Here is an 11801-nt window from a genome sequence, read left to right as displayed (position 1 = left end):
GTCTGCAACAGAGAGTGAAATTAGGACATGTCTAAAATATTATTGTATAATAAAAAGTACTGCTAGCTTTGGGCATCTTCTCCTCAGACAACTATCACAGGTTCTGTAATTTCAATGATATTTTATGCTCCTGAATACTAGCTGTCTGCTTTTCAGTATTTGTAGTCCTTGGCAGAGCAGTCATTGATATTTCAGCTGTCTGTTGTCTTACCTGGAGGTGAAGGATGAAGTCCCAAGGATAGTTTCATCATCACCAAGTACACAGACATGTGTGTGGTCTTATGTGTGTTAATATGCTTGTACACATATAGCTGTTGAAGAACTTGAACATGAAGATCATAATCTGTTTTATTTTTTATTTTATTTTTATCTGAAAACACAGTATGATGATATAAATATACAAAACATAACAAATCAAATATTTATCCATCAATTTTGCTGCTATGAGAGTAGCTGAGTAGCTGCATTTTGGCAACATGGTGCATCAATAAAATCCAAAGTATTCTCACTGTACAGTGCATGTCTTCATTTACTTTTTACAGAATCAATATACTATTCATCAAACAGTAAGAACTCAACATTTTCTTCTCCAACACACTGTTGGTACTACACATGGAAACAAGGCACTGCAGTCCATATACAGGTCACTACTAACTTAATGCAAAAAGCAAAAAATCCCAAAAAAGACCAAAGCCAACAATTAATTTCATTGTCTGTTTAGCCACAACCTGATACATGGCTTTATTATGTGTTTTAATAGTTTAATACACTGTGAAACATCATACAAGACTTTAGTCAAATCTTTTGATATTAACTTAAATATATACGTTTTACTAGCTTAAAGTTAATTTGACTGAAACATTTTAGTACAGTATTCTTTTTCAGACCTTTTGAGAACTCATAAACATGAGTACTGACTGAAGTGTTTTGACTGAAAATGTGTTGAATTAATATACTGAGAGTTCACTCAACTCATTAAAATAAGTTTCTAAAGAAACATGATCAGCATATTAGCAGACCTTCCAGCATACATTTTTTGAGAATTCCCCATAGACAGTTTTTTGTAGTTTGAAGAAAACATGCATGATAGAAACTTGTTGTGTGTCTTTATTACATGTAAAGATAAGTTGTGGTTGTTTCTTTTTACCCCTGTTCGCTTAAAATTCAACAAGGGCACTTAGAGCAGTCTTGCACACTGTCTTTGTACTGACTGTGCAGAGAAAACAACAAGCAGAGCAGAATGGATGCTGCATGGCAGATAGTTAACACTAAAGAAAGTGAAATAGGATTTGACAGAAAGGTATTACATTTTTTAAGTAGAATACCAATGTCAGCTAGCTAGCCATACTTACACCTGCAGCTTATGCTTGAAACCCACACTATTTCCTGTTTTACCTACTTGTTGACACAGCATGCAGTTCAATTTTGCCTTGCAAATTCTGGTCAGACTGTGGTGAAAGTCTGAAACCCCTGCCTACTGTCAAATCAGCTCTTAGCTGTGGGCAGCGGGCACTCCTGGATCTGAGCCTCATCTACTGACCCCTCTGGCAGATGAACTGTCATTGTACATGCACGTATCCCTCCAAGAGGCTCCAAGACATTGAACACCCTGTCCCACATGTCCTGCTCTGGATCATACCGCTGCACAATATCTACCATGCACCTGCTGTTCCAGGAATACCCGCCCACCACGTAGATCTGCCCATTAAACACTGTCACGCCAACGTCACTCTGGCCTCGCGGCATGGGAGCCACCACCGTCCACTGGTCTGTCTTGGGGCTGTAGTATTCACAGCCCAGGACGTCGTCATAGTCGCTGCTGCCTCTGAAGTGATTTCCGCCCATGACGAAGAGTCTGTCTCCTACAGTGCACATGCAGTGCAGGCCGCGGAGCTCCGTCATGTCGGCCCGCCGACTCCATGCGTCAGTGTCAGGATTGTAACACCAAAGCTCCTTCTGGAATGTGTCACGGGTAATACCACCTGTGTGACACAAGAGAATGCAACAATTATGCCATAAAACATCTGTCCATATCGGATTTTAAAGCTACTAAAATGTGTGTATAGTATAGCACGAGAGTATAGGAAATGGGAAAAAGATACACTTAACAACATAGTAAATGTAAACATTTTTAAAAACATGTTATTATTGTTTATTCTAAAGATGTTTTGGATTAATAAATCAAATTTATATTCCATAAAATGTCAAAATTAAGACGAATGCTCTTCAAGCTATCGGAGTCCAAAGTAATGTCATCAAACAATTGACTGTGTCTGACCAACAACGAAAGAGAAAGTCAAAAAAGAAAAATGCACAATACATCACTTGTGTACCAACATATAGATATGGAAAAAATGCCATTCTAAATCAAGTCTCCTGTACTTTTAAACCCTTTAATTAGTTCTAAACTTTGGATTTTTGGTTTAGTGTATAATTTGCCTGAGTTGTAACTCAAAAAGTGGTAGGTGGAATGAAATGAGCCGTGGGTTTTAATCTTGTTGAAAAGCACCGTGGTCCATTTTAACCACAAGTTTTTGTGTTCTCAGGTTCACAGTTCTATGTGTGAAACTTGTGTTTCTGCTTTCATAATGAGAAACCAGTTTCCCGTCCAAGGTTGCTAAGAAACCACCTGAGTTTAGACTGAGAGCAGCTCAGATATGTGTCTGCTGCTAAAGGAAGGAAGTGGTTTCAAATAGGTCAGCTAAGCAAGCTTTATGAAATATAATTCATCTTGACACAGTGGAACTTTTGTTGTCTACAGTCCTTATACAACTGCCACTGGTGTTGTTTTACCTCTTACATGTGAATGAGAATTTATACCTTGGATGATCTGATTGTGTAATTACAAGAAAGCAGACTCAAGACAGAAATGGATGATTCAAGATTCAAGATTTAGTTAGTTTACTGTAATTTTCTTGCGTACTTGCATACACACAAAACATCCACTCAATATTATATATATGTCGGTTTTCTGTGTGTGATGTTTTGTGATCGTGTGAATAATTGCCCTCTCTCACTAGCAAAGGAAGAAGTTGTAGGATGGTGTTATACAGCTGCACAAAGGGAGGAACAAAGGCTATACAAAGCATGTGACATCAACACTGGAGACTATGTTGAAGTTGCCTGTGAACTGTCAACATTGGTTTCTTTTTACCACAAAGGCAAGCTTCCTGTAAGTCCAACCATGACCATGATCTTTCTCTATATGTTTTTGTTTCCTACACCTTGTCAGACCTTACAGAGGTCTCTGATCAGAAAATGGTTGATGAGTCATTTTTGGAACAGTCATGGGTGTTGTTAACTTATATTCTCGTTTAGGAGGACTTTTTGGTCACCATACAATTCTTCATAGGCCACTTCAATGAGACAATCTACTTTTCAGTCTCTCTTGCTTCAAATAAGCAGCATTAATTGTGTTTACTTGTGAATGTGATTTTATCTCATACTCATTCTTGGTATTTTATCACTGTGTCACAAAAACTAGAACACTGAACAAAAGTGATCAAACATAATCACTGACAGAGTAAACAATGTTATCTTACCTGAGATGTACATGAGGTCCCCGTGAACTGTTCCAGCATGTCCATAGTGAGGCTCCACCATTTTGGCCACAAATGTCCACTCATTTTTTTTCAGGTTGTAGCACTCCACCGTGTCTGATCAAAGTGACAGAGAGATGTTTGGGGTTGAACTTTATGTAAGCATGAGTCTGACTTTGAAAGGGGAATAAAATAATCCTGATTCACTTATGTGTTTTTTTTTAGTAGAATTAGCGGAAGCAGCAGTAACATACAGAGAAGTAATAGTATCAGAAGTAGTGGCAGCAAAAGTGGAGGCGCCATAAGTAGTAGCAGAAGTATTATAATTATTTTTTACGAATTCAACTGACTATAGAAATAAACTGTACATTAGTAGAGAAAGTAGTAGCAGCTCACCAATCTCCCCTGAGGCATTCCTTCCACCAACTGCCAACAGTTTCCCCTTCAGAGCACTGAGGTGGAAGAAGGTCCTCTTCTCGTTGAGAGAAGCAATTTGAAGCCACTTGTCGAAGCGCGGGTCGTACCGGTAGGCGCTGTCTATGGCCGTCTTACCCTTGGTGTCATAAGTACTCTGGCCTGAGAAGCCAAAAGAATTAGTGTTTGAGTGGTAAATAACATGGATAATAAATTACAATTTTTCAGTCTCTCCTATACATTATTTTACGCTCTTATTTCTTAAAACAGCATTGTTTCATATAACTTCATATTGTTTAGTTACACCTTGACTCCATAATTTAAATAAAAGGGGTGTGTAGTCTGACACGGAGTGGTCTATGGTCTTGATTGCTGCATTTTTGTGTTTGATTTGTTTTGGTTCAAAGAGCTCATTTATGTATGTGCTGACAAGAGCTTGTGTTGGGTTATGTAATGCACATGTACCTGTAATTGAAATGCACCTGAAATTTGCATTTCCAGAGTCACAATGCAATCATTCTGTGTAAATGTGTTTGTCTTAAATACCTAAAGTACAATAAATGAACTCAAGGGGTTTGAATAAACTGCTTGTCAGAGTGAATATTGCTGTTAGAGTGTGTGAACTGTTGGTGCTCTGACCTCCAACAATGAAGAGGAAGCCACCCAGTAGAGCCACACCATGCTGGTAGCGTGGCACCTCCATGGGCTTCAGGGCTCTCCAATGGCCAGTCTTCTCATCATACAGCCTTAACTCCCGGCTCACCACCAGCTGCTGTCGCATCACACCACCCAGTGCCAGAATGTGTGTGGCGTCTGAGCGTATCTGTGTGCGCTCAGTTTGCAAGGCGGGCTGCATGAAAGGCATCATCTGGTAGTTGCTGGCCTCCAGCAGGAGGTTCACACAGGCTGTGTCAGAGCGCATCAGAGAGTCGCCTCCCTCTTCATCATCCTGGGAGATCTGAATCAGCTCACTGGGGCTCATCAGTGGGAAACGAATATTACGCATCAAGGCATAGACAGCGGAGCGGCGTTGAGGAGGGTCATGGTCCAGCCATCCTCTGGCGATGTGGTAGAGCTCCATTTCAGTGAAACCATTCAGGGAGTTGCTGCCAAGAGCATTGGCCATGCTGGTCTCAGAGAGCTGGAGGTAGCGACCACACTGCTTCAACTCTGAGAGGTTCTGGCTCACAAACTCACCTAGGTTTGTTACAACAAAGAGGATCAACAGTATTAATAAACAGTATTCATTTCTTCCACCAGTTCCTTAAATTATACTTATACTTAAAACTAAAAGGATGCTGGGGACAATTTTAGTGCTCCTATGTTATAATAATGATGTGTTTCCAGGAGTCCATGTCCAGGTTTTAAAATGTTAAACATCCACTTCATCTGTACAGATCTAAGACAGACTGTGCTTTTGTTTCTGTGCTCTCAGATCAGTTCCACATCACTCACCTATGTTTAGCTGAACGTCCTCCAGAAGCAAGTCTGTGGCGATACGCTCCACCTCCACACAGTTATCAATAGTAATCTGCATCAGAAAGGAGATAAATTAAATTAACATGATTTAAAAACAATTGTCAGTTCAGATCTACATTACTTTATCATACAAGGTTCACTCAAAATGTAATGTATTCTGTACATTAGTATAGACTAGGCCTCCTATGGAGCTGAATATAATGACCTGCCATAAATGTATTGATGAAACATCAAAGGAGTGGGACATTATACTGAGTCAAACCTCTCTCACCTCACTGCTCAGAAGCTGATTGCAGAAGCTCAGAACAGGCATGACCTGCAAGAAGTTTGCAGCCTCCAGTGTGTCCTGGAGATTACCCATGTCGAGGTTGACTTTGGATGTGTAGATGAAGTCTATAATGTTCTTTAAACCTGATTTAGTGACTCCATGTAGCTTGATCTCTCTCATCCCCTGCTCCCTCATGCCTCCTGATAAAGGGAGAACAAGTACAAAGAGACAAAGACAAGGTGAATGAATGATTTTGCATCGTTTCAGGAGATTTGTCTTGTGCAGTCATAATGCCCAAGGGCACAGTCAGGGAGATATAAGGACACAGCTGACATGGTTCATCAGAAACATGAGGGATAATATAAGCATTATAGTTAATTTTGTACTCAAATGCAAATGTGAAGCTGCAACTGAAAGGAAGTTTAATGCAGAAGTAAGACAGCACCAACTTGTTTTTCCTCTTTGCTTTCACTTTTTGTGAATGTTTATTTCAAACTGAAAATATGAGTAGTGGCATCCCAAACACAATAAATATGTTGATATTTTATATTTACCCTCTTCATTGGAACATTAAACCAAAAAATAAGCCAGAGGGTCAAATGTGAATGTATATATATTTTAGCCAGCAGTGTGGCTGTAGAGAGAGCAATGTCTGTTGGTAAAGAAAAGTCGGTACCACTTTCTGATAAGGGTTTATAAGCATTAATAAGCATACATTTTGGGTTGCCAGGTAGTGAAAAATCCCTCCTTTCTATATCACCATAACATTTGCTTTATCTAATTCTTTAGGAAGACACCTCTGATGTTCAGCCATTTTCTGGAAAAGGCTGCAGGGCATCCAGATGAAAATCCATTTATTAACAAATTTATTAACATTTATAACTGCAGACTAATTATTTTCATTATGCATGCAGACTGGATGACTTAGAAAATCTGAACCCCTTTATTAATACGTTTACAGTTATAAATGGTGATAAGTCAGTAACATTTGGATAAAAGCATCTGCCAAATGACAAAATGTAAATGTGTAACAATAGTCTGACAAGCTAAGTCTGTGATGTCCTAAGTTGCTACATAACAGAGGATAACATCTTTTGCAATAACACAGTGTTTTCTCTGGCACCAACCTCAGGACAAACTTCACATTTTGGCCCCATTGGTGGTAAGGATCTAAAATTATTATTATTATTATCATTTTCTAAACAACGTTTCCATGTTTTCGGCTGTGTAATAGGCATTGCAGTGTCACAGGGCCAGCAGCATGGCTTTGGACCTGTAGTTTTGTGACCACATCAGACACGATGTTGTGTTTTCCCATTCACAATGTAATACAATCCAATCACACAGCCCTCTAACTCTTAGACCTAGTTTAACTTTAATTCTGAAACTTAAAAAAGATTTAACTCTTTGGTACTTTTTCATACTGTACTGAAATGCGTTTTGTTCACCCCAAATTACATACACATGTACATTCAACCCTGTCTACAAGAAATTACATTTATATTGGCCAACATAAGTGTTTTCCCATTGATGTTGTCATTGAACATTTTACTACTACTTTTTTGCAACTTGCCAGATGCATTTAGTAGAAACATTTTCTCATTATGCTGACAGAATACATAATTCAGGCGGCACTACATTTAGTGTATTTGCTTTTGTAAATCAGTAGTATATAAATTGCAATACATTTTAATTGTAATAATACTGTAAATTGTAATTTTTAAGTGACAGCCAGAGTTGATTCCTTACATATAGTGTTGCTGCTCTGTTGGGTTATATTACACTGTAGTGCATTCATTATTCAAAGCCCAAGTTTCATATGTTGCCTTTAACTGAATGGAAAGGAAAGGACAAAGAATGGAACTGAAAGGACAACTCACCTGTGAACATTGCCTTGAAGTAGTCACTGGATGAAGCCATGATGACTCTGTGAACTGGGAAAGTTTCCTTGCTGTCTCCAGGAACCAAGATGACATCACAGAGAACGTCATTTGCCCGAAAAGCATCGAAGCCCTTTGGGGAAACAAAACAGCAATATGTGGCATGAATAGTTTGGCTCAATGAACTTTAACATCAGTAAATCACTTTCATAATAATCTTGAGACATGGCTGAAGGGAGTGGTGACCTCCATTACATTCGTCTCAGACTTTTTATTGTGGTTTTTGTGGGTAATATGCTATATGCACAGGGGGATGCTTGTCTTCCTATGAGAGTGCTGAGAGGAAAGCTAGTGAAAATTATTTTAAAGATGTTTATCACCTTCAGCTGAGTGTAAGCCAATCAGTCACAATCATATACCTGCAACACAGCTGTTCCATGTTCAGTGCTACTGAACGCCCTGGACAGCGGCCGAGGGGGAAGTTTGGGTTTTGTGGATTTGTCTGGGCGTTTAGGTGGAATATCCATGGGTGGGGAGAGAGGAGCTGGAGATGGAGATGGAGTTGGAGCTGGAGCTGGAGCTGGAGCAGGAGATGGAGCAAGAGCTGGTGGAGAAGGTCTGTCATCTACCAAACCCAAATGGAGAAGAGATATTAAGAGATGAGGAGGACAGTCATGGTACTGTTGTCTAATTCCTATGCAACTATCAAAGTTGTTCAAATTTTGTTTGAACAACTTTTTGACACTTTAGACACACATATCACAGCCATTTTTGAATTTCTTCTCGCCAGTATGAAATTGTATCAGACAGTATCAATTATTACAGTAAGAATCGAAGCTACAAAGAGCCAGTGAGCACACACACCTCGTTGAGCAGGTCTGTCAGGTGGAGCAGGTGATCTGTCTTGCTGAGCCGGAGGTCTCGGGGGATCCCTGGAGTGATGCCTGCTGCCCAGGCGAGACAATCTGCGACTCAGCCTCCCCGGCCCACTGTCATCTCCACTTCCCCTACAGAGGAGGAGGCACAGCACATTTCAGGAACAGGTTGAGCTTTATTGCGACATTTAGCATCAGTAGAAACTCCAGACAGTACCAAAATTTAGTCTGAAATAAGGAATTACATCAGTAGTAATAGCAAGCTTACCAAATATGTGTCAAGATTTATTTTTAGGTTTCATCGTAGTTTCGGCAGTTTCATTTGCATGATGGAGTTTTGTCTCTCAGCACTTCCTCTTAGGTTATGTACTTATGCTGCCTCCCCCAGTAGAACTGGCAGACCCCAACTCCATCCCTGGTCCAAATCCTAACTTTAATCATCTCTATCCTTAAACACTTGATTAACTGAGTTTATTGCATGGCATAAACCCTGCCCCCTAAATGCTGCTTATGGAAGTCCCTTATCTGTTCTCTATCATGTGTCCTGTGACCTGAAAAGGAGGAACCAGTTAACTGTTTTCGTAAACCACTTCTCCTGTTTAAAATAGATTGTTTGCTAACATGCTAATATCCCCAAAATGTATTTGGTAAAACATTTTTAGTTATAATATGAAATAAAAAAAGACAAATAGTTGCAGCCATTAAAGTTACTATCTGTGATCCAAATGTGAACAAGTGTTTAAAGCTCACATTGTGTGTTTAAGGGCCTTTATTGCATTAAATGTGAAGCAAACTTGTAGGAATGCAGAAATGATGCAGAATGATTGCAAAACAATGTTAGTCAGTAGTTTAGACATGTGGAAATCAAGCACTTTTATCTTTTCTGATCTTGTTTTGACTCTTCTGAGACACTCAAACCTCAGGACTCACCTCCAATAAGAAATAATCCTTAACTAATTTATGTTACAGTACACAAGCATGTTGAACTAATAAATGCTTTGCAACATCAAGAGGGGAGGTGTTAAAATATAAGAAGGAAACACTGAAGCCCAAAACACCTTACCCCATGTCATTGGCCTCTTGGGGTTGAGGACTGTTGTTACGCTGGTGAGGCTTCCTAAGTGGAGACAAAATAAAGATTTTTAATTTGCAGAAATACATTGTTTGGGCAATGCTAGGTTGTTTGGCAGAATAAAGTGTCCTCTTTAAACCCCAGTGTAAGAAATGTACAGGAAATGTTTTCTGCCTACAATCAACCTTCACATTTGTGCATGTTCATGCTGGCTGATACAAAAATATCACTTCATCTCTATCATCTACTTCTTTGATCTTTTTGTTTTATGTCTCATTCAACAATTTAGTCAGAATTGTCTTAAAGTTTCTTCTGTATGGAGACACTCACACTGTGTTGATGTTCTCTTTTTCACATCAAACTCTGATAAATTCAGTACTTTTGACGTGGCCGATGATACATGGTTGGCAGACAGTAAATGTTCAACTTCCAGCTAAAACTGTCACCAAAAACACTTTTATAATGTGTAAGCCGATTTTAGAGTACGCTGACAACTCTGAGGTTTGCAGGTTGAATGTTGCTGATCAGTAAGTATTCATTATCAACATCCTCTTTGTGGTTGGTTTTTTGATGTTTGATATTCTGTGAGCACTGTCAGCTCAATCAAGATTTGGTAGCACCAGCAGTAATGTATTACAAATACCCCAAAGTCAAAGTCAGGGTAGAATTTACTGTCATTCTCTCCATATATGTTCAATACTTAGCATATAGGGGAGCAAAATTGTGTTCCTTCAGTGCTACTTTGTACACAATAAGAATAGATACAATAAGAACAGAAAACAAAGTGCAAGTTCTTGTTGAATAAAGTACAATAAATGATGAGGATGTGCCTTGTTTTATTAAAAACAATAAAAATGTCTAATTGCTAAAATGTACATAAAAATGATAATACTTTAAAACCTGCAGCAAAAAAAAAAAAAAAAAAAGAAAAAAGAAAGAAGAGGTAAAAATGGTGGCAGGAAGAGTCTAACTATCAGTATTACTATAGTATTTCATGTTGAATTATTACAGGTATGTACTAAAAACATGTTTAATGACAATAAAACCAGTATGTATCTGGTATTACAACTCCATCTACTTGATGGTTTCCATAATACACAGACTGGCCAAATTATTGCCAACGATCACTTCTTTATACTACATAAATATAAACCACAAATTTTCCAGTATGTCAAGTCACATTTAGTTACAGTTTCATTATAACTCTATAACTGGAGCACATAGTACTTTTATTTGTGTTTAAGTTGTTCAGGATCCACAGAAATATCCTGTTGTCATCTTGGTGGTTATCTTACTGTCATGTGCTTGTAAGCTCTCATCTGTTTTAAATTTCAGATGACAGTCTGACAGTTTTAAACATCAGATAATTTATATACAGCATGAGAGATTACAGAGAGCGCTGGAGTCTTCATCCTAAAATGGTGACATTTACTTGCCGTCTCCCACACATTAATGCATGAACAAATGTGTTAATGACCATATTTCCGTTCATAATAGCAATTTACTGATGTTTTACTGTTTTTATGTCAACTTTGACATCTGTCTTCCTCACTTCCGACAATAGTGGATCAAGAACTTTTATCAAACATAATATAAAACTGTTCTATCTTTACTGTGTATTATAGCAAAAAGTAGTGTCCAAAATTATTAGGTGACTTGACTTATTTAAAAAGGTATAACTTGCCAGTAACGTTGCGTCTAGCAAGTGTAAGCCACCAATCTTCAGTTCACCTTAATTTACCTCTTGCATAAAACGGCCAGTAACCACAAACTCAAACTCTTACTCAACTGGCAAGTGCAATAACAAAGAGATGCAGTAGCTTAGTGTCACGAATAGTTACAAAACAAATTTAAAGTGAGTGAAGTGATATGTAGAAAGCCTAAATGTACCTTCCTGTACAGCTGTAGCAGAACTGATATGAAAATGCACACATGAAGTTGTGGTACTTTATTGTGATACGCTGTGCCTGCAGGTGCCTCATATGGAGCCAGATCTAAGACATGAACTAAAAGGACCCCCTTACCTGAAAGAAATCCTCCTCAGGAGACTGGACCCTCTCTCCAGCCTGTTCGTCTAAACAACCAGAACCCTGAGAGGAACACTGAGCAGAAAATGTCTGCTGCACTGCACCAGCTGGTTTGAGAGAAGTTGAGATGTATGAAAGAGCATCACCGTTCTCTGCCTTAAACCGAGACCTCAGTCACTTCCTGTGCTACTTCTCTTTCTCACTGTCTGCGCCTTTCCGCATCTTGACGCTCACCACTGCAGTGTGT

General features: G+C 38.8%; 1 protein-coding gene across 1 annotated transcript; it reads right to left on the bottom strand.

Annotated features, from left to right (window-relative positions):
- Positions 1-342: 342 nt before the first annotated feature.
- Positions 343-11741, bottom strand: si:rp71-68n21.9 (kelch-like protein 9). The gene is made up of 11 exons (XM_067604310.1): positions 11552-11741; positions 9519-9572; positions 8445-8587; positions 8000-8205; positions 7581-7713; positions 5704-5900; positions 5409-5484; positions 4593-5150; positions 3936-4115; positions 3543-3656; positions 343-1982 (listed from the first exon to the last, which is right to left on the bottom strand). Exons 2-11 carry the CDS (start codon positions 9521-9523, stop codon positions 1486-1488), a joined length of 2109 nt encoding a protein of 702 aa, XP_067460411.1. The 5' UTR covers positions 9524-9572; positions 11552-11741; the 3' UTR covers positions 343-1485.
- Between the last annotated feature and the right edge of the window lie 60 nt (positions 11742-11801).

Source organism: Thunnus thynnus, chromosome 11 (assembly GCF_963924715.1).
Source record: "Thunnus thynnus chromosome 11, fThuThy2.1, whole genome shotgun sequence".
Lineage (NCBI taxonomy): Eukaryota > Metazoa > Chordata > Actinopteri > Scombriformes > Scombridae > Thunnus > Thunnus thynnus.
Note: the sequence above shows the minus strand (reverse complement) of the source record. Positions and strands in the feature narration are given on the sequence as shown.